This window comes from Pelobates fuscus, chromosome 4 (genome assembly GCF_036172605.1).
Source record: "Pelobates fuscus isolate aPelFus1 chromosome 4, aPelFus1.pri, whole genome shotgun sequence".
Classification (NCBI taxonomy): Eukaryota; Metazoa; Chordata; class Amphibia; order Anura; family Pelobatidae; genus Pelobates; species Pelobates fuscus.
Window position 1 is genome coordinate 103,564,794 of NC_086320.1, and position 22,622 is coordinate 103,587,415.

Below are 22,622 nucleotides of genomic sequence, written 5' to 3' on the forward strand. Positions count from 1 at the left end.
ACTCATCAAGCACTATCGGCTAGGCATCTTCTCGTCCTCTGAGGCTGCTTTTGGGCGCAAGGTGCTGAAAGCTGTAGTTTGCTGAGACCCACCCTTTTAATGTTCCAGGGATCTTGTTATATCCCACTGGTACAGCCATTATATGCCAGGAAAAACAGAAATTTTACTTACCGTAAATGATTTTTTTCCCTTAATATAGTGGCAGTACAATTCCCTCCCTCTTTTGATAATAAATTTATATTGAGTATGATATGGCCTATTGTGTCTTTTCTTGTCATTTACTGACGGTCTTGGGGTAAGTCTGGGATTTTAAAGGGGAAGGAGAAGGGACTATTTAAATGTTTTTATTTATTTATTGACAGTCGGCTTGTCCATCAAGGGCAGGCTTCCCCAAACTCCGGCCCTCCAGATGTTGCTGAACTACAACTCCAATGATTCTCAGCCTATATATTTCATTCGTAGAATCATGGGAGTTATAGTTCAGCAACAACTGGAGGGCCAGAGTTTGGGGAAGCCTGATCAAGAGGATACAAACCCACTGGTACTGCCACTATATTAAGGAAAAAAATAATTTACGGTAAGTAAAATTTCTATTTTTTTTTTCTCCTTTTATTTTAATCCTCTATTCCTTGATGCAGAGTCACCTGTAATGCTCTGTTTTCCTTTATACCCAGTGAGAACATCTGTTGCAATTAATTTTATGTTGACAGCCAAAATATTGAAAGTAAGAGCACACCAAAGTTTGGAGGGTAGCTTTTCTTTTGAATGGAATTTTTTCAATTGATTTTTGTAATTTATTTAAAAAGTAACCATTCCTTTTCAATTGGAATTCTTTACTTTGTATTCAAATGTTCTATGTGAACATCCTACTGTACCACATGGGTCCAACCAGCCTATACAGAGTAATGTAGACTTTATTTTGCTATCAAGGAGGACATGCATCCCTTGATAATTATTATTCTTAAACCAGCAAGCAAAGACTTCTAACCCCTTAAGGGCCAAACTTCTGGAATAAAAGGGAATCATGACATGTCACACATGTCGTGTGTCCTTAAGGGGTTAAACAAATATACATATGAAAATAATGCAAGAAAAACTTTTAAAAAGTATGTAATAAATGTTAATAAACCAATTATACAGTTAATCAGATTGCATAATTAGACCTGCATCTCCGCCAGGACAGATTGTGCAGCCTCCCCCTTTCCCTGTTACCCACGTAGCGTAGTTTCTGACCACTCCACTGAACGAAACATGGCATCATTGTGTGGCATCAGGAGATAGAAATCACTCTCCATATCCTGCTCTGCCTGATCAGACTCTCCTTTTCCATTTTGACAAAGACGCATTGTAGGTTCGAAACATTGTTTCAAATAAATGTGCCTTAGTGAGCTTTGGAGTGCGTGCGTGTGGGTGTTTGTGTGTATGTATCATCTCCTTTTTCCCCTTATCAGGATGTTGCAAGGTAAAGAGATCCTCGAACTGCACTTCCCAGGGTTAGCATACTGAATGATAAGAACAGTGTACCCTTCATGGAGCATAAAAAAAACAAAACAAAAAAAACAGGTAAATTAAAAATAAAAAAATATATATTTACCTGCTTTTTTTCTGCCTGCAGAGTGAGGCCAAAGCTTTTGACTGAGGCAGTTGTCTCAGTGATGCATGTATGTTTAACGTCAAATAAAAATGTATCATAATTATTGTTTTGTAAACAGTACACTTGACTACTAAATGTAGTCGCATATTTACATCCAATTGAACTTTAAAATAAGATTTATTCTAATTGGGAATCAGTTTTATGTGCATCATAGCTAATCACAAAAAATGCTTTACTCTAGGCAAGAGCTTTTTGTTGACAATTTGAAGTGTTTGAGAAGTTATTCCTTGCAGCGTTCTTCTTGGTCACTGTCCTGTTTACACGTTAGTAAAACGTTAGTAATTATGGTAAACTCATTTAAAATGTACACTGAATGCAAATGTTTGAAAATGCTGGAGTAATTTAGCGAAGTTAACAACTGTGTATTTTTTTGCATGCCATTTTGGAAATGGTAAGTTTGCCTAGTTTTTAATTACGTTATACTTTTTCTATTAAATTTTGGTAATTGTTCTGTGAATATATTCCTTTTCAAAATGCCGTTTTTGTTTTTAACGTCTGCATGTCAGTGATTAAGAAGTTCTGAAATTGTTGCCAACAATGTAATAAATTACATGCACCCCTTTCAGAGCTCTGCGAGGCTTGTTGTGTAAATTAAAGGAATACTCGAAAGTCCATAGCCATTACGTTCTATTGTAGTAGTTATGGAGCCAGGAATGCTCTGGCGCCCTCTTAGAGTAATCTGTCAAACCGTTTTTAGAAACCGGACCTTGCTGATGCTAGTGAGGATGGCCTTGCTTAGCTCAGTTGAGCTAACTGGATTACTCGGCGGGAACCAATTAAGTTGTCAGACTGTTTTTAATATGGTTTGTCAGATTGCTCAGGAAGGGCGATCAGGCACGGGTGCCACCATAACCACTTTAAACATTTAGAATCTCACATAACTTGTATTTACATTTTATTTTTCCCCTTGTGATGCTCTGTTTTCTTTTGATATGCATATTAAATGTTTGGCATCCCTATTTTTCCTTTTCTCTCTATGCTGACAGCTAGGTACAAAGGGCAGAATTAATGGGGAGCTAAAATGGAGGCGCTTACTTCTGTGATAGACAAAAATATTGTGAATTTTTGCATTTAGCTTTATTCATAATAAATGTATCAGATAAGTAATATCCCTGAGTGGGATATTCAATTAGTGCAACCACATTAGTGCAACATTAGTTGTTTGGTTTCTTTGTGTAACAATTTCACAAACAAAGCCTGAAAATCACATTTGTCATTGTCTGCCACTGAGTGCTTAATAATTGCTCATATTGTTGGCAGGTGTCAGTAAAAAAGAAGGTACAAAATCCACAACTCTTTAGTATTTTTATGGAGTGCAATACATTTCTATTTCAAGTCCATTTTAACATCACATTATTTTTTTTTAAAACACCAGAAATTATTTATTTCATACATATTTGATATATTGCTTATTAATTTTTATAAGTCTGCTCTGTGGTGGACATACAAAGAAGTTATTTGTAATAAATTGCTGTTGTGTTTTCACATTTGTTTTAATTGATATTTTCCTCACTGCTTTTTTAGGTGTTTATTTTCTTGGACTCTAACAGTAAAAACGCTGCTCTTGATTTCAACGACAATGACATCCTAGGCATTTATTTAATCATGGTTCCGAAAAAGATTAACATTTGATAGAGTTTTGTGTATTAGAATTTGTTTTCGGTTAGCAATAAAAACTGATGATTTAAGAATTGCTATTTTGAGATCAAATTAGGATATGTGTATATTTTAGAACCATTTCAAACAGAAGACTTACTGTTTTATTTAATCTTTTTTATTTGTTTTCATTTTTGACTATGTTGCAATTCATTCACATTTTATTTTTTAGTAGATGGCAATGTTTAATCGCCTTATAGCAATAAGGACACAGTGGAGACTACAGTTCCCATAATGTCCTTCTTATAGGCTTAAGAAGTATCAGGGAAAATGTAGTCTTCAAACACCTCCAGAGCCAATAGTAACTAATTTTCCTAAACATGGTTCATTATGAGGCATGTTTGTAAACCCATATAAACATCAGGAGTTAGCATTTTTTTTTCTTTTTATAGTTTTCATTTGTTTTTTATTTATTTTTATTTTTGTGCTCAATAATGCCATGTTTTCTCTGTCAGATCGTTCTCTTAAAGCTAGTGTTCCTTGGTACCATAATTGGAAAAACACATTGACGGAACTCAGCAAGTGCAAGTTTTATTCAGGTATTATTGTGACTGGAGCCTTTACCTAACCCTTATCCGTGTATCCAGTCTTCCTTTCTTCATCAATGTGCTATCCTCGGACTATCTAGCAACCTCCTAATCTAGTTGCTTAATTTGCCACGTGTCCAGAACTAGCAAATATTGGTGATGGTTACCTATAATCCGACAATAATTATGCCAATCTACTAATGTTTACTCTTTTGGAAATTAATTTATTTTGTTTTTTGGAATGATTTGTGACATTCGTTTTATATCATGTAAGGAACTATCAGAGCATCAGTTTGAAGTATCTCCTAAAAAAGACAAATTGTTAGCTGTCACAAAACTCATGAATATGTTTATTGCAATAGTAATATATTGTTTACCATCATGTAATTAGATTAAGCATGAATGTTTACATATTCTGTATGATCATATTTTGTAACTGTTGTATGCCAGTATCATACTAGCTTTTATTGTTAGTGGAACTCTTGAAAATTCATTTACCTAATCTCTTTATAAACTATTTTATCTGGAAGAATTCAGCAATGTTTCTTTCACTTTATTTATACATGGATATCTGTGCATTAATTTTATTCTGTTGTGTGGTTTAAGGGCCAAAGTTATTTCACAGCTGCAAAATTTTATACTATCAAACAGCATGCAGGATCCTTACAGACAGTGTTGGGTCTAATGCACACTCATCAGGGCTGTATTTCCAGTTGCCTGTTGACGTTAGTGAGTGGAAATTATGAGCCCATTAGTGAAGTGCAGAGTCTGGTGAAGCACAGTTTTATATTTTGTACAGAAGTCATGGTGCTTCTATACTTTGGTCAATTGCCATTAGCAGTCTTAAAGGAACACTGTAGGCACCCAGACCACTTCAGCTCACTAATGTGGTCTAGGTGCTGTGTCCCTTTTGCACATAGTGCTGCAATGTTAAACATTGCAGTTCCGGAGAAACGGTAATGTTTACATTGCAGCACTCAGTGGAGGGCTTCCGGAATTGTAACAGACTTTTGGTCCGTTATCTGACACTGGATGTCCTCACGCTCTGCATTGATTCAGTGCTCTCCTATAGGAAGGTCTAATGCACATGCGGAGTTTAATATATTTTAACACTTTCAATTTCGAATGGTTGGCCCCTTAACCTAAATGCAGATAGAACCCTCAAACGTAAAAAAAAAATACATTTTAAATAAATACATATATATATTCACAATCTGCTTGCACTCACTGGAGTCAAATAACCTTTGCCAGTTGCTGTAATTTGCAGTATTTTCGCATACAAAAATCCATAGATGGTCAGCACTCAATGGTCTTGCAGTTGTTAAACGTAACTTTTATTGCAGCATCAACGTTTCAGTTTAAAAATATAAACTTTCATCAGGATATTCTATTTTTAAACTGAAACATGATGCTGCAATTAAAGTTAGGTTTTAACAAATGCAATACCCTTGTGTGCTGCTGATCATCTGTGTGTGTGTGTGTGTGTGTGTATATATATATATATATATATATGTATATGTATGTATGTATGTATGTATATATATTTATATGATTGCTAGCTGCACACGGCTTGTTTTATTCTTACTTTTGAAACCAAAACAGCACTCTCTACCAATGAATTGCAACATAAGAGCTGTATTAATATTGATTGTCAATTTTTTTTTTATATATGAATGGGGAGCTACTGCCCAGTGTTCTCGAACCCAGTCCTCATGGACCACCAAGAGTCAAGGTTTTGTCAGTATCTCCACTGGAATAAAACAGGGAAATACATAAATCCTGGACTGGTGGTGGTCCATGAGGACTGGGTTGGAGAACACTGCTCTTCGCTCTGCGCTTCGTGTAACTGTTTCAGAATTCTGTCTGAGAGATCCTACACAATATTTGGCATTATGTTGTGGCTGATCAGTGTATATAGAGTACCACATTATCATTTTTTGCATTGAAGTGAATTTCAAATAAAAAGTCAAAATAGCCAAACTGGAAAAATTCTCTAAGTCAGCTATGCTTCCATTTTGACTACTATAGACTAACATTTTAAATTCACTTTAAATTCTCACTCTAGTGAATAACCCTGCATATATGTATTGCAATGTTTAGTTCCCCCATGGAGTCTTTATCAAGACCAAGAAAATATTACGCTTAAGATACAGTTTGTGTGTATCATAACCCATGTTTTGATAAAGGAAAAAGTGGTTTTAATGATGGTCAATGCAAAACTATGCCTTTGCTAATTTGTAGATTCAACATGGCATAATGGGGAACATTGTGGAATTCTTCCTGAGGCAGGCTTTTTGTAAAGTTTCCCTTGGGATGTGCACAACCATTAACTGCACAAAGCAGTTTTGATTCAATTTTGATACAAATTGTAGTGGCAGTTTTTCTTTCTAGCCTTTTCAGCATGGAGAAGAAGTATAATTGCACATTGTGGTGATGACAAAAAAAATATATAAAATAAAATTAGAAACCATAAACCTTCCATGTATCTCATAATATGGATTCAGTGTTGTAGAGGATTGTCCTTCACAGATATTCTAGCTAAAATCATCTGGTTTATAACTTCTTTCCATGCAATTTATCACTCCCTTTTGTACTCTCAATGCTATCATTTGATATATTGTTTATGTAACGTGTCCTTAAATTATCATTTTTATTTCTTTTTGTGTATGTCTGTTACAGCAACTACTGCATGGTTTGAGTCTTACCGAGAGAGTTTTTTCCAGTGTATGCCAGCATCGGACCATGAATTCCTAAACCACTATTTGGCATGTATCCTGTTCACTTTACATTTATTCTCTGCATAGCCTGGAAAGATATCCAGAGTGTATTTGGATAGAAATGGAGTTTAACAATTATGGGTTCAGTGTGGTTTTTAATTAAGTTTGGAAGTTTACTAGACTTTTTTGTTACTGCACCTGTATGGTACACTATAGGCACCCAGACCACTTAATCTAATATAGCATTGATAGTCACACATGCACACACTGACACACATTTTCTTATAAACTCACAAATTAACAATTTTATTTTAACTTCTAAAACTGAAGAATAAAAGTGTGTCAGGCGCTTCTATATTCTAGATGTTAAATGAATGAGAACTGATATAAAGGAGTGTTCCCCACCACTCTAAGTAAAATCTACAGTTCAAAACATAAAATATATACCAGTGTCAAACACCCAAGTGTCATAAAATAGAGTAAAAAAATTTATACAAACGCATGTAAAATTCGTGATTCTACAATAAAAGCAGAAAAAATAACAGTGTATACTGTAAATAATCACACACAATAACACTGGGTAGGTGTTAGAATCTGACTCACATGGTCCAGAGCCGTGCCAGGCTCTGTCTTAGAGGCTCAGAGGTGCCAAATATGGCTACTGGATCCAATTGAAGAGGTCAGGTACATGATGGTATTGAGTTCCACAAAAATAGATAATCTATTTGTACATATAGTACATTTAATTTATGTCCAGACAGCCTCCCCTTACCTTTGGGATATTTCCCTGGGGTCCAGTGGAACTTCTCTGATAGCCTTTCTGCAGTTCCTCTCTGCTCCCTCTGTGGTAATGCCGGGGCTGGAGTGGTGTCCTCTCCCGACATCACTAAACAGCGCGTTAGGGGAGCAGAGAGGAACTGCTGGAAGATTACTGTATCATCACGTGCCACCTCCCACACTACCCCGGACAGGCAGCAGCTTCCTGCGATTACATGTGAAGTCTATTCTTTCTTAAGCTTTTTTCAGGAACAAAATTTGCCTGTGTGAATTTGCCGAAATGAAATGCACCAGAATGCAATTTGCTTGAAAATTTCGAATTTTCTCCCGAATGTAATGCGCCATTGAATCTAATGCCCATTCAAATTTTGGAAACTTTATTTTCTAAAAAAAAAAAGGTGCTCATTAGATTCGAGTAAATACGGTATGCTATATTGTATATTTGCTATTTATTGTGAGTCCTATTTTAACTTCCTTGACAAGCTTCCTTAAGGTATGTTGGTAGTGTCTTCACATGAACCAGAACCTGTGGAAGAGTTTCTTAAGTTGTCACAAGAGCAACATCGAATTCAACACAGCAACGATTATTCATATCCTAAGTGGTTCACACCCAACACACTAAAGTATTATGTTCTGCTGCATGATGTCAGTGTTGGAGATGAGCAGAGGTAAGTGAAAGGCTTTATTATATAGTTCACACATATGTAGTTATATGTATTATATTCTGACGATAACTCAAGTGGAAACTGTAACACAAAATGTATGTATTCGTGACATTATTTGTACTCCTAATTAAGTAATTTTTGCAATTCACTAGAGAAACTTAACAGGTGTTCTTACTTGGGTTGTTTGTGGTATTAATATTAAAAGAAGGATGAAAGATTCAGATATTTTGCTTTAGAACAGTACACAAAATCTTCATCAATCTCCCAATGCTACAGTTCCCAACAGTCAACTTGACCATTACATGAAAGTAATTGGACAATAATGTCAATAGTTTGAGACTTGGTGACCCATTTTCTGCAGGAAACAAAGTAGCAGTACCCGTATGTACTTAACTCATAATAGAATGCAATCCTCTGTCAGTCCTCCCTCTCTTTTGGTTTTCTACTCCACTTCATTCTTATCTGCCTCATTCATTCCATACCTGTGCAATTCATCCTCCTCTCACTTTTTATTCATCTTTTCCTCCTCATAAAAATAGAGGAACCACTGTGTTCTCATTAAATTCCCCTTCCAATACTTACCTTCGAATTAAACTGCTTTGTTGCAGTCAAAATTATTATTGACAGACAGTGGAAGACCTCTAATTTATTCCAGAAATCCCACTTGATCAACCAAATTAGATTTCAATTAACAATGGAAAAAGATATGACAACAAATACGACAAAATTCCTCCAAAAAAAGTGAATGGTATTCTGATTGGCTTCAAAAATTCTCCAACATCTAATTCCATTTGTTAATTTATTTCTGGTTTGGTTGTTCCTCTCCATTCGTTTCTAAATACATAAAAATATATATAATAACAATAATTGGTTTCAATCTGGGTGATCTCAGTATTGTTATATAGTGATAAGCTCTGTTTTTTACTAGGCTTTGATACAGTATTAGGAAATCCTCTCTGCTCTTGTATAGGTGGTGGCCTATCTTTATTGTCCTGTTCTAGTTACTCTGTGTATTTCATATATTTTGTACAAAAGGGAAGACTCTATAGCAAATGATTGATATCAAAGGTTTGTCTTCATTATATTAATTGAACACATTTTGTATAAAAATTTATTATAAAAAAATTCCCCTTCCAATTAAATTCCAATTTCCAGGTGGCATTCTTCCTACTGTGGGGATATTTATGGGATAATAATAGTAAACAGTTGAGAATTACCCACTATTTTAATTCTCAGATCCCAAAGATCGTTATCGTGTAAGTGAAATGTATTCCATATCAATAAAATCACAATTTGTTATAAAAATAGATGCAATTTATTTTTATATTCAAATAATAATTAACATGCGTGACAATAATCAATAGAAATTCAGTATAACATGAGTATGCAATACAAATGGCAATACAAAAACATTTCCCAATGACTAAGACAAGATTTATGACTGTCTTCACAGAGAAAAAGAAAGTTTCACACAGAGAGAATAGAATTCCTCAGAGTGCAGCGTAAAGTCATAAAAACTTTAGCTGACAGAACAACCCTTTCAATGCTGGCTAGACCTCTTCTAGGCATTTAAGATCTATTCTTATGTAATTTTAAATAAAATAACATTTAAACTAGTTCATTAGTCACTTCCTGGGTCCATCCAATAAAAAGAAATCTACCAAATTCTACAAGCTGATTTTTGTTTTTAATTTGCCTAAACAGATATTTAATCTTATTTTAGAGCAAATCAATACAGCTGGATAAATATCACGATATGCTAACATGTGATATGTCACATTATACATACTTATCCTAATTCCATCTGCAGAATGGAATGGTTATAAATCTATATTTTCCCTTCGTATAGTGGCAGTACTTACAAGTGGGATGTTCCTTAGGATTCTGGACAAGAAGCTCCCCCTTCTTTAGAATTTAAATGCTGTGCTCCGCCTGCTGCCTCCATATAAGCTGTAACTCAGAGACACTCACCAGTTCTTCTTGTCCCGGCAACGGGACGGACAGGTTCCCCCACAGTGCAGGTGGAGATTTGGTGCGTTCAGCACAGGTTGCTGACCGGGAGGTGAGTGCCCGATAGTTTCCCGGGCGGGAACTGAGCGGCAACAGTGCTTCCGGGTTCGCGTTACGGAACGTGACCGGGTACTGTCTTTTGTGGTTTTTTTCTGACTGAGTTCCCAGGCGGTTCTCCTTCATTGCTCATTACGCATGCGCACAGCGGTGGAACGCACGCCCGGGAGGCTTTGCGTTCCACCAAACACAGAATCACGCTACTGAGCATGCGCGAAACGGTGTTTGGCGCCAAATTTAAAATTTGGATACATGGCTGTGCAGGACCTTCCTGACCCCAAGGGTGGGTGTACAGTTCTGGTTCTCCGTGTCACCTGCCCTCCTACACGGATCTTAGGTGATTTAAGGTGAGGTTTAACTATTGAACTCTCCTTTTTTTTTCACCTTTTGTTTTTATGCATGCTTCTAGAATAAGTCCTATGTCTCCAGATAAGACAGATATAGACAAGATGTCAACTTCTGTTCCAAACACCACAAGTAAATCTAAGCACTTATGTTGTCTGGAATGTGCGTTACCTCTACCTGACGGATGTCGCAAAAATACATGCAATCAGTGCGCAACGGATCGGCTAGTAAAAGCCGAGCAGACTGATATGGCATCCTTCCTGGGCTGGTTTCAGGAAAATTTGTCCCAGACATTTGAAGCTATTCGGGAGAAACTGCCCACACAGCGTAGGAGGAATAGATCTCCTTCTGTGTCTGACGTCTCTTCGCCTTCGGATATTTCCAGCCTGGCTTCAAGTGTGGAGGAGGGGTTTCCACCAGAAGAGCTGAAGAAATGTATTAAAGAAGTGACGACGGAGGTACAAGAAACTGAACCTACCAAGGGTAAGGTTAAAGGTTTCCCAATGTCTCCTTAAATCTTGGATCTCCATCATAGAGAATGAAAGAATCTTGAAAGACGTACGTTCAAGTCAAGCTACAGTCTGGAGAAAAATGGGAAGATCTTCCTAAGTGGATGTTCAGATTGACCAGCTATCAAAGAAAACCACTATACCCATTGGCGAAGTCTCAGGGCTTAAAGACCCAATGGACGAACGGGCCGAAACTTCGTGTAGTAGAATATTCCAGGCCGCAGGATATCAGTGCAGAGCTGAATTTGCAGGTTCAGCGGTCCTCAGAGCTCAGAGCGTTTGGCTACTAGCCCTGGAAGATTCCATTATGGGAAATCTGATACAGATCCTTCCCATCTCTTGTTCCTACTGAAAGATGAGTTTTCTTTGTTTATCAGCGAGGATTATGGGTTTGTCGTCAGTAGCCAGAAGAGCTCTTTGGCTACGAACATGGACAGCTGACTCTGCGTCTAAGGCATCCTTATGTGAATTACCCTTTGAAAGGAACAAAAATTTTTTTTTATTTTTTTTTTGGCACTCCTTTGGAAGACATTGTTAGACAGATGTCTGATACGAAGAAAGCCCTGCCTCTGGATTCAAGAACCCAGGGATATTAAAGTTTTCAGTACAAGGGTCAGAGGTCCTTTCGTTACCAGGGCGGTTTTGCAGGTTTCAAAAGCATGATGGCCTATGGCCATACCAGCCTGAAAATCCCTGATCTCGTCAGATCTCAGAAGCCATCCAGACTCGGGCCTGGTTAGTACTTGTATGGGAGACCAACTATGTACCTCAAATAAACAGCCAGTGGTCTTGACAGGAATCCAACAGGCATGACAAAAGAGGAAGTTTTGACGCCATAAGAATGGGAGGACGCCTTCGGTTCTTCACCCAAGACTAGGAAAGAGTGCTTCATAGGTGGATTACAAGAACCATTTCAGAAGGTTACAGAATAAAGTTTCATCGAAACCACGTCCATCCTTCCTACTGTCAAGCTATCCATCAAGAGTAAACAAATTCTCTTTTTCTTTAAGAAATGTGGTAGAGAGGTACCCAAACGTTGGGTATGTCAGGGAGTTTACTCACGCCTTTTTTTCTGGTTCAAAAACCAGATGGAAACTGGTAAACACCTGCTTACCATGACAGAAGTTCCGTATGGAACGTTTTTTGTCTTTTGACACACATTTTACAAAGGGAGATTACATGGCAGAGTTGGTTTAAATATGCTTATCTCCATGTACCGGTTTCAGAATCTTCCCGGAAGTTTCTCAGGTTTGCGGTTCTAGCAACACTGGCTTGTTGGTCTAGTGGTATGATTCTCGCTTCAGGTGCGAGAGGTCCCGGGTTCAAATCCGGAAGTGCCCAAGCATTCTTGTTTCAAGAAAGCGAAGGATTCTCCATTTACATTTAAACTCTTCCCTTTGGCCTGTCCTCAGCTCTTCGAGCTTTTACGGAAATCCTGGCATCCATAGCAGTGGTTTTACGTCTGAAAGGTATCTCGATTGTTCCATACCTGGACGTTTGGTTCCTGAAGGCCCAATAAAGACAACTGCTAAATCTTCATCTCACGATTACAATGAAGGTTTTAAGAGATCACGGTTGGATCCTGAACCTGGAAAAATCCAAGCTGACGGCGTCACGAAGTCTAGAGTTCTTGGGTCTTAGAGGAAATTCACAGTCCCTCTCTCTTTTTCTACCATTAGTGAAACAATTGAGGATTTTAAAAGCCGTATCAAAGCTGCATAAAAACCTAAGTTCAATCAGAGATGCTATGAGGTTCTAGGCCTCCTCGCTTCTGCAATCCCAGCAGTGGCTTGGGCAAAGGCAGAAGCAATACCATTGCAATGGGACATCCTTTCCCAATGGACACGAAAACAGGGAGATCTAGACTCTCCCTTCCACCTATCCAAAAGGGTGAAAGGACTCCTGAACTGGTGGAAAAACAGAAGCAAAATCCCAAAGGGCCTATCGTTTGCTCAGAAACAATGGTTTATGATATCCACATATGCCTCCCAGATGGGTTGGGGCGCCCATCTAGCTTCTCAGTTCCGTCAGGGTCTTGGAACAGAGTGGAGTCAGGCGCTTCCTGAAGTTTCAGGGATTAATGCGGTTTGGAAGGCACTGGTTTCCTTCCGTTCAGCCATCACAAATCAGGCAATGAGGATTCAGTCAGACGACGCCACTACAGTGGTTTTTTTCGCCAGGGTGGCACGAAGGTAAAAGCTCTTCAAAAGCTCTGCTACCTCATATGTCTTGGGCTCAAGCGAATCTTCTCGCTATATCAGCTACCCAGGTCAGAGGGTCTCTAAAATTAGTTCAGACGGCCTCAGCCGTAGACTTTGGTCCCAGGCAGACTGGGCACTGTCAAGCTAAATTTTTTGGCGCTGGGTTCACGCTTCGGCAGGCCGGAGATAGACCTGTTTGCCACAAGGAGATACAGGAAAGTTCAATGTTTTGCTTCTCTCCATTCAGGAGAGTACCCAGTTGTCCTAGACGGTCTATCGATACCTTGGTCCTTCGACATGGCTTATGTTTTCCCTCCTGTCGCTCTTATACCACGGATTGTTCATAAGTAAGATGAAGAAGGCAAGTAATTGGCAGTCCTGCCCTTCTGGCCGAACAGGAGTTGGTTTTCGGAAGTGGAAAACTTGACAATCTCACGTTGGCATCTCCAGTCTCTTCTCAAATATTGGAGAATGTGACTCTCCCCGTGGAAACTCTGGATATTTTTCACCTGACTGCATGGTTGCTGCAAGGGTGATCCTTCAAGGCCATGGTCTCTCTGACCTTTATGTGATGTGTTGCTGTCTTCTGTCCGCTGGTCCACTTCGTAAATCTATTTCAGAGTTTGGATGAAGTTCAGAACCTGGTGTTCACTTCGAGGTTGGATCCGGCCAAAGCCTCTATCCCGGAAAGTCTTTCTTTTTTGCAAGATGGGTTTGAAGCCGGCCTGGGAGTTTTACGCTCAGAGGCCAGATTTCAGCTCTAAATCACTTCCTGGTTCGGGGCTTTGCCTCAAACCTGCTTTTTCTAAGATTTCTTAAGTCCATAAGGCTTAAGAGGCCTCCTAAGTAGTACCTTTCCCTACTTGGGATCTGTCTGGTGCTTCGAGCCCTTTGTGAACCACCATTTGAACATTTACTGGAGGTTCCTATCAAGTTTCTTACTTTCAAGATGGTTTTCCGGGTGCCTATCGCCTCTGCTAGTTGAGTAGGTGTGATCCGAGCTCTCTCTTTCTCTCCGGAATTCACCTTTTTCATCGCGACTGGGTGGTCCTGCACACCAAGCCTTCTTTTTTGCCTAAGGTTTTTTCTGGTGCTGCGATTACCAACCTATTGTCCTACCGGGGTTTTATCATTTTCCTACGTCGGATCTGGAAAGAATGTGACATCTCCTAGATGTTAGAAGATCCCTGAAAATCTGTCTTCAGATGACTCAGGGATTAGATCCTTAGATCTATGTGTATTCTTTCATGGCGCTAACAGGGGTTGTGCTGTCTCAGGGCCCTCTTTGGCCTGATGGCTAACGTATACAATCAGGTTGGCTTATCAATCCAAAGGGATTCCCCTTAGTTTCCCTTTAAAGGCTCGTGCCTCTAGAGCTATGACGACCTCCTGGGCTGAAAGAGCAGCCGCCTCACCTGCAGACATCTGCAAAGCTGCTGCTTGGTCTTCCTTCCATACTTTTATCAAGCATTGTAGGCTGGACGTATTCTCATCATCTGAAGCTGCTTTGGGCGTAAGGTGCTACAAGCTGTGGCCTGCTGAGTTCCCACCCTTTGTTGTTTGCAGGGGTCTTGCTATATCCCACTTGTAAGTACTGCCACTATACGAAGGGAAAAACAGTAATTTTACTTACCGTAAATTCCTTTTTTCTTAGTATAGTGGCAGTACTGGCTTTCCCTCCGCTTTCAAATAGATTAAATTCTATGCATCATTCGGTCTCCGTTTTGGTTCTTTTGTATTACTGGTGAGTGTCTCTGAGTTACAGCTTATATGGAGGCAGCAGGCGGAGCACAGCATTTAAATTCTAAAGAAGGGGGAGCTTCTTGTCCAGAATCCTAAGGAACATCCCACTTGTAAGTACTGCCACTATACTAAGAAAAAAGGAATTTACGGTAAGTAAAATTACTGTTTTCTTAGTTAACTAAGATTTCTGAATATTGAAATCTGATCGTGATTTATCCAGTCATATAGCATGCTATTAGAAAAAAAATTAATTAAAATTAAGCCAGTATATTTACCAGTTAAATAGATATTCTCACCAGATGTTCTCAGGTAGCTAAGTGTCAAGGAATGTTTCTCTGTCTTTTCTTTCTTAGCCTGCTTCCGACTCTTTTGCCCCGATTGCTTTCTCTGCTCTTGATTTTCTTGATTCCCTCTCTCTTCCCCTTGTCTTAACTTTTTAAAACTTTTTACCTTGCTATCCAGCGATCACGGCCCGTAGATCAAGGAACCTGAAAGACTACTTAGTTCACAGCTTCCTGGCTCCTATTCCAACTGAGCCTAATTGGCTCACCAACACAAAGGGCACTTACAGGTGTGGCCATTGTAAAGCCTGCCCGTTCATTACCCCCTCCAAGTCAACTACGTCCACGCAATCAAAAATCATCATTAAGACCAACGCACTGGTCAATTGCAGTACCACTCGTCTAGTATATCTGATCACATGTACATGCAACATCCAGTACATTGGCAAAACCATTCAACCTTTTCGTCGAAGGATCCTCCAGCATATTAATTCTGTAAAGAACACCATCACACCTACCCCTGTGGCAAGGCATATCATAAACTTTCACCAAGGCAACACTGACAATCTGAAATTCCAGGCTATTGAAAAGCTGATCCCTAACCCTAGGAAAGGGAACTTCAATCAGCAATTACTTCAAAAAGAATCTAAATGGATATATTCCTTTAGAACCCTCGCCCCTCAGGGACTCAACGAGGAGTTCAACTATACACCCTTCATACATTAACTATATCCAATTGCTATACCTCTAGATTCATGCAAAATTTATATAACTCTCTCAGTCATCATGACTGGCACTTCATGATCATAATTAATTATCTATACATATTATATTACAAATCTCAGTATTTTACCAATTATTTTTATTGATCCTTTGAACATCATAATTTCTTCTAATTATAAGATCTTTGCAGAAATTACCAATAACCAAGAACGTCTATTAATATATAGCATATATGCCATTGATTTCCCTATATGTTTGTTGTAAAACGTATTGAACATGAGATAATGCACCTCATGTTCTCTTCATGAGACTACGGTATCGATTAGTATACCATACCTAACATCTTCCAGACCCCCTAGAAAAGAGGACAATCTTTTGGACGGGTTTGTGGCTGCATTATTATTATCATTATCCTTATGGATCCCCCACGGTATAAATGACCTCCCAGTATAAATACATGTACATTTGGATTATATAGGATACTTAAACATCACATATTATATGTTCAAACGGGATACTATTTACCACGACATATGGATGGGATCTAGTTATTTACCGATGCAATAGCCATATACATTGCAAGCATCACAATTTGCAAATAATGTATAGAATAACGGTCTGAAACAAGCCCTTTACGTCTCATGCTTTACAAAACATATCTAATTCTGTGGATGTAACACTCTATCATGTGAAGGAGCAGAATTTATCGATCGAGCATTATGAGCTCTATATATATATGTAACAGGTTTTAGGTATGTCACTTACTGTGTACATGCCTTTTGCTCCTCTACATTATGTGTCTATTCATTAGATACATATCGGCATATGGTTTTTCATTGTTTGTGAAACACAAAGCAAACAGAATTGTACGGAGTATTATGACTTCTCTGGGCCACCGTCTCCCGTCAGACCTGACTGATGACGTCGACGTTCTCGTGATTCCAATTATAGGTTTGGGCGCCCTATTTAATAGCCCACTGTTACACGATCTCGTTCCCCTTGAAAAGCCGCCTTACCGGCGAAACGCGCGTCGGGGTTTTTCTGGTCTCTCCTAGCATTATACTCTCTGCACCAGCAGCTAATACCTTAGAAAATTCTGATTACTAACGACATTACTATAGGTCGTCGGTGTATCGGGAGGGACAATAAGGTTATAACCACTGACACGGATTGTGGTTATAACGTCATACATGTGTTTAACACATGCATATTGGACATCTGATAATACTTTATAGTGTTGATATCCAAGTTATTTAGACGCAAGCCAGCTAGTGATTTATAAGGAAGGTGCCCTTGAAGGCACAGTTAGTACTTACTAATTTGACTACTCTATGATTAATTGAATTTAAATACCTCTCTCCTTCTGTACCTTTCCTTTTTTCTGCAGTTAGCTCTCCCATCTGGCAGGTGCCCTTGAAGGCACAGAGATATATATTTCCTTTTTTCTCTGTCTTTTCTCCACACCATATTTGGGGTAATTTAAATTTACTACCCGGAGTAGGGACCATTGCAGTAATCGAACGTATCACTACCATAGCTTGCAGCCTATTATAACTCCAAGACAGCACTCAGACAGCACTGATTTCCCGTTGTAATTCTAATTACAGTTGATATATATATATATATATATATTTCTTCAATTTGAAACCATATCGAGATATCATTAACCTTAACGGAAGAGATATTACTCAGACGGCTTAAGTCTCATGCACTTTGTTTATAGTTACAGAAAGTATCTTATGCAGCTGGACGAACTGCCACAAGTACTACTAATTGTAAAGGTGGAGACATTGTAACAACTGATCTGAGTATATCTGTGAGCTAGGTGCTGTTGACTGTCCTTTTAAACCTTTTTATTTCTGCATAGCATCTCTGTGTGCCCCTGTATGTATCGGTACAGACGGCTCAGGAGTAGATGTATGAAATAATCACCTTGTATCTTGTTCACCAATAAATATATTTTTTATTTTTATTTTTACTTTAAACCAATATAGCTGTATATACCAATATATACTCTATAGGCAGTGCTCTTTGCTCTTTTTGTTCACTAACTTTTTAAAGGGACAGATTCTCTGTTTGTCACTAGGTATAGACCAATAGAAAATTAGGTGTGCTTACCTTTTAGATAACATTTTAGTATTTGGTCTATAGAGGGCAGTCTCGCCCCACTAAACATACCTATCCAGGAAAGAGTTAACTTTTCCTGGTGGCTATTTTGACGTCATTTAGGCTTATCTATATGGTTTCTATAACTCACGTTTTCTGTCAGATCAAACAATTTCTTTGGGCTTTCTTCAGACTATGTGTCTCCAAATTCTGCTGTAATTTCTAATATGACAGTTATAACTCAGTATGACCTCAAAACTTACAATGGGACTTTGTACATATAGAAAGTAAAATTAAATGATTTAATCTTCTCTGTCACCTATGTCTGGGTTTAGAATTTATTCTATTCCATTAGCATTTTAGACAGCCTCTTATCACTTGGTTTGTTTATACTATACATTCCTTAGCTCTGGCAAAGTGGTCAGTTTTACAGAAGGGATTGAAATCTTGTGTTTTTTGTTAACTTGAAAATAACAAAATGGAGTCTGGTCTGTTCAGAGTGACTCAGAATATACACTTTTAATTTCTATCATAGCACAAAATGTCTGCCGATATAAATACCCTGACACTACCCAACAGCTTGTTTCTATCTCACTGGTAAGGCCATTTACAAACGGCAGCCTAAATAGCTTTGAAATACAATTCTTATATATTGAACACATACAACGTTCTATTTAAAAATATGTTGGTGCTTAAAAGATAAATAAAACTCATACCGCCTACTCCCTACAAATGGGTTTACTAGTAGTAAAAATTATGTTCAATATGCAAATTCTATATAATTAAAAAAAAAATAAAAAAAATAATGAAGATTTTTTTTCACTATTATGGTGTTATAGAGCATTTGGCTAGTCCCTCTGTCAGTCCCCAAATTCTAAAAAGTTTTTTTTATCACTCTCTATGCACAGATCAATTCTAAATATCTGCATACAGAACTATTTCTATGTACACAGAGTCCCTCTGCTGCCTACACATGAAGATAGTAAGTGCCCTACCAAAGTGCATGTCCCCATAACCTAAAAAGGATTCTGCATAACCTGAATATTTCCCTGCCTCCTTAGATTAAGGGTAGCCAGTCTCCAGCTTTCAAACTTTACCTCCAAAATGGGGAAGGAATAAACCCAAGCCCCTTACTACACTTCCATAAAATACTGATGACCACCATCCCACTTAGACATTCCAGAAAAGAGGTTAAGGAAGACCAGATTGGTTGCTTGTGTTTTAATAGCCTGTTTACCTCTCAAACTGCTTAAATGGTTATTTAGCTGGTTTATGTTACTGTCGTTTTTTTTAATAGGGCTGATTCAATTTATGAAGAAATGAAACAAAGGTATGGCTCTCAAGGTTGCTATTTGCTCAAAATGAATTCCCGAACATCCAATAAAATACCTGAAGAACAGATACCTGACCCCTGGAGTCAGTATATCCAGAAAAACAGCATCCAGAATCAGGTATTTTCTATAAAGTAAAATTGCATTTAGAATTTTCAGAATTTTATAAGGGGAATGGATGACATTACGTGAATTTCAAATTCATTTTTAGGTCGATTCGTTTTCAGGGGCACAATCTAGCTGTCCATTACTCTAACAGTTGTATGCATTTTTTTGTATCACGCACCAATTTTTTTCCTGGCACTATAGGGTCTTTGGGGCCCCCCTCCCGCCAGGCTGAAGGGGGAGGAAGGGGCTAAATTCTTACCTTTCTCCGGCGTCGGGCTCCCTCGGCGCTGGGGACTCTCCTCGCTCTTCAACATCATCCACTGAATGCGCATGCACGGCAAGAGCCACGCGCGCATTCAGTCAGTCCATTGGAAAGCATTTCTCAATGCTTTCCTATGGACGCTGGCGTCTTTTCACTGTGAAAATCACAGTGAGAAGCGCGAAAGCACCTCTAGCGACTGTCAATGAGACAGCCACTAGAGGCTGGATTAACCCTAAAGTAAACATAGCAGTTTCTCTGAAACTGCTATGTTTACAGCTGCAGGGTTAACCCTAGATGGACCTGGCACCCAGACCACTTCTTGAGATGAAGTGGTCTGGGTACCTATTGTGATCCTATAAAACTATAAATGTTTATATTTGTAAAATACTTTAACTACAATCCTCTAATGCTTCCATACATACTTACCAAAACAGTCCAGATTCTTAATTTAAGCTAGATCAGCAGCCAATCACTGTTTAAAGCTTAACCGGACACCTCAAATACAGTAGTGAAGTTAAAAAAAGAAAAAAAAAAGTAAGTGTGCACAATAAATGCATACCGGTTTCAGTGCTCTGCAGGCTTCCCCTGAAATTGAAACCTATTGCAAAGCAGACCGTTCTTGTCATTGGGCAATTGTGGGGTAAATTTAAACTGAACTATAAACAAACACTGTTGCATATATTTCCTTTAAGGAGTCTTATGAAGATGGGTCTTATCCAATTGTCTCCAATCAGAATTTGGAGCATGTAATATCTGTGGATGGGTTGGAACACTCTATGAAAGGTAAACATTATTATTATAGCTCTGTTCTGGATTTGCTTTCAGTAGCTGCAGCAAAAAAATTCTAGTTACACGTTCTTTGATACATTTTAGCCCTCTCTGTTTAATGCATTTGGCCTGTAAGTAGAGATACTATCGAGTTTTTCATAAATAGTGAATCTAATGCTTACATTTTCCTCCGCAGAATCTTTATCAAATAACTTTAAAACCCACCCACTTCAGCTTGACCAGCTAAGTGACTCCAGCTGTATTGATGGCATTGATAATAATATATCCCCTGGCTTAGTCAATGAGACAAAGAAATCAGGTGCAGGATCACCGCATGGGACTTGTTTGACTCTTACTGACCATGATCGCATTAGACAGTTCATACAAGAGTTCACAATTCGAGGGCTTTTACCGCACATTGAAAAGACGATACGACAGCTGAATGACCAGGTTAGTTAGATGATGTTGTTCTGTGTGTCTGTTTTATTTTAATAGAACAACTCATTTTTTGTGTCAAAATTTTTTCTTTTTTTTTATTATTTATTTTATAAATTACTTATTTCCTTCAGTTAATAAAGTATAATGATGTTCTGTGCCACACAATAGATATTTATATGACCAGCAGTACACGAGTAACCAACATTTGGCTGCTAGAATTGTAATTTTTATTTTTAAATATATACTTCAGCTTTTTTTAAAACTTTGTTTAAAATGTGTTTCTTTTTATTTAAAATTTTTCCATATTCTTATTAATTCAATTTTTTTTTTTTTTTTTTTTTAAGGGACATGCATGACTTATTTTTTATTTTTTATTTTATTTAAACCAGCAAGCAAACGCTTTTACTCAAGAATACAAAATAAATTAACCCCTTAAGGACACATGACATGTGTGACATGTCATGATTCCCTTTTATTCCAGAAGTTTGGTCCTTAAGGGGTTAAAGGAAGAAAAGTTTGAAAAGTATGCAATCTGCGTTTAGAAACTTACTGTTAACTATATCAGTTTGCTTTCTTTGGAAGGCGTCCGAGCTAGGGGAGCATATTTAGCCATCCCCTGCCTCACCCACACAATTATTCACTTATCTCAGTTTCACATGAACTAGCATTAGCCATGCATGACAAACTCATGTGCACTCTCATAACTTTTGCAACAAGAGAGCTGAGAGTCAGTGAAACAATGATTAGTGACTCATCCCCTGGAAAAGAAAAGGTTAAATCTCCCTAAGGGGCAGACCAGTGGGCGGAGCAATAGTCAGAGTAACGTGTTACCAAGGAAACCCGTTCATGTTACCAAGGCAACTGTTCACTTTCCCCAGTTTAATATTTGTAATAATGTATACTATGACACGTTTTTGACAAAAAAACAAAAAAAAACAACCAATAAAAGCATATCATAAGTCACATTGACCAAAAAAAAACCATAAAAAAAACTATATATTGCATATATAATATATATTCTCATTTGGTTGTCCAACCCATGAACATGTAAGGTTCACCCACATGGGAGAGGGAACAGCCTTTAAATACAAAGAACTCTTGTTTACAACTTTGTATCATTGATGAAGCTTAGCACAGGAGAAATGCGTTTAAACAAAGTTGCTATTTAAAAGGACAATCTCACTACCCTGCCTTGCTGACAAGAAAGGAATTTAAAGGATCACTTTAGTGTCAGGAAAACAAAGCGGTTTTCCTGACACTATAGTGCCCTGAGGGTGCCCCCACCCTCAGGGTCCTCCTCCCGTAGCGCTGAAGGGGTTAAAATGCCTTCAGCAGCTTACCTTAATCCAGCGCCGGGCTCCCTCGGCGCTGGTGACCTCTCCTCCCCCGCCGACGTCAGCTCCCCCGTCGCAGATGCGCCTCTAGTGGCTGTCCGGAAGACGGCCACTAGAGGCTGGATTAACCCCAAATGTAAACATAGCAGTTTCTCTGAAACTGCTATGTTTGCATCTGAAAGGTTAAAACCTGAGGAACCTGGCACCCCAGACCACTTCATTAAGCTAAAGTGGTCTGGGTGACTATAGTGTCCCTTTAAGAAAATGTGTACACTATAATTGACTTTGGCAGATGACCGGAAAGTGAAAGAACTATAAATTGTTTATTTTTTAGAATTTTTTTTCTTTTTTTCAATACTTTATCTAAATTTTCAATTACATAATTTTTTAGAAATTTTTATATCTGTAAT

General features: G+C 38.3%; 1 protein-coding gene across 3 annotated transcripts in view; it reads left to right on the plus strand.

Moving 5' to 3' along the window:
* The window catches only part of TRAPPC8 (trafficking protein particle complex subunit 8), a 101,202-nt gene that overhangs the window by 11,802 nt on the left and 66,778 nt on the right, over nucleotides 1–22,622 (plus strand). For 2 of the 3 annotated variants that reach the window (XM_063451442.1, XM_063451439.1), the window contains exons 3-8: nucleotides 3,766–3,849; nucleotides 6,517–6,606; nucleotides 7,825–7,999; nucleotides 19,269–19,422; nucleotides 20,365–20,455; nucleotides 20,637–20,890. In XM_063451442.1, coding sequence (XP_063307512.1) covers nucleotides 3,766–3,849; nucleotides 6,517–6,606; nucleotides 7,825–7,999; nucleotides 19,269–19,422; nucleotides 20,365–20,455; nucleotides 20,637–20,890 — 848 coding nt within the window. The remainder of the gene's footprint in view (nucleotides 1–3,765; nucleotides 3,850–6,516; nucleotides 6,607–7,824; nucleotides 8,000–19,268; nucleotides 19,423–20,364; nucleotides 20,456–20,636; nucleotides 20,891–22,622) is intronic. The other variant, XM_063451440.1, reaches the window with a different exon arrangement.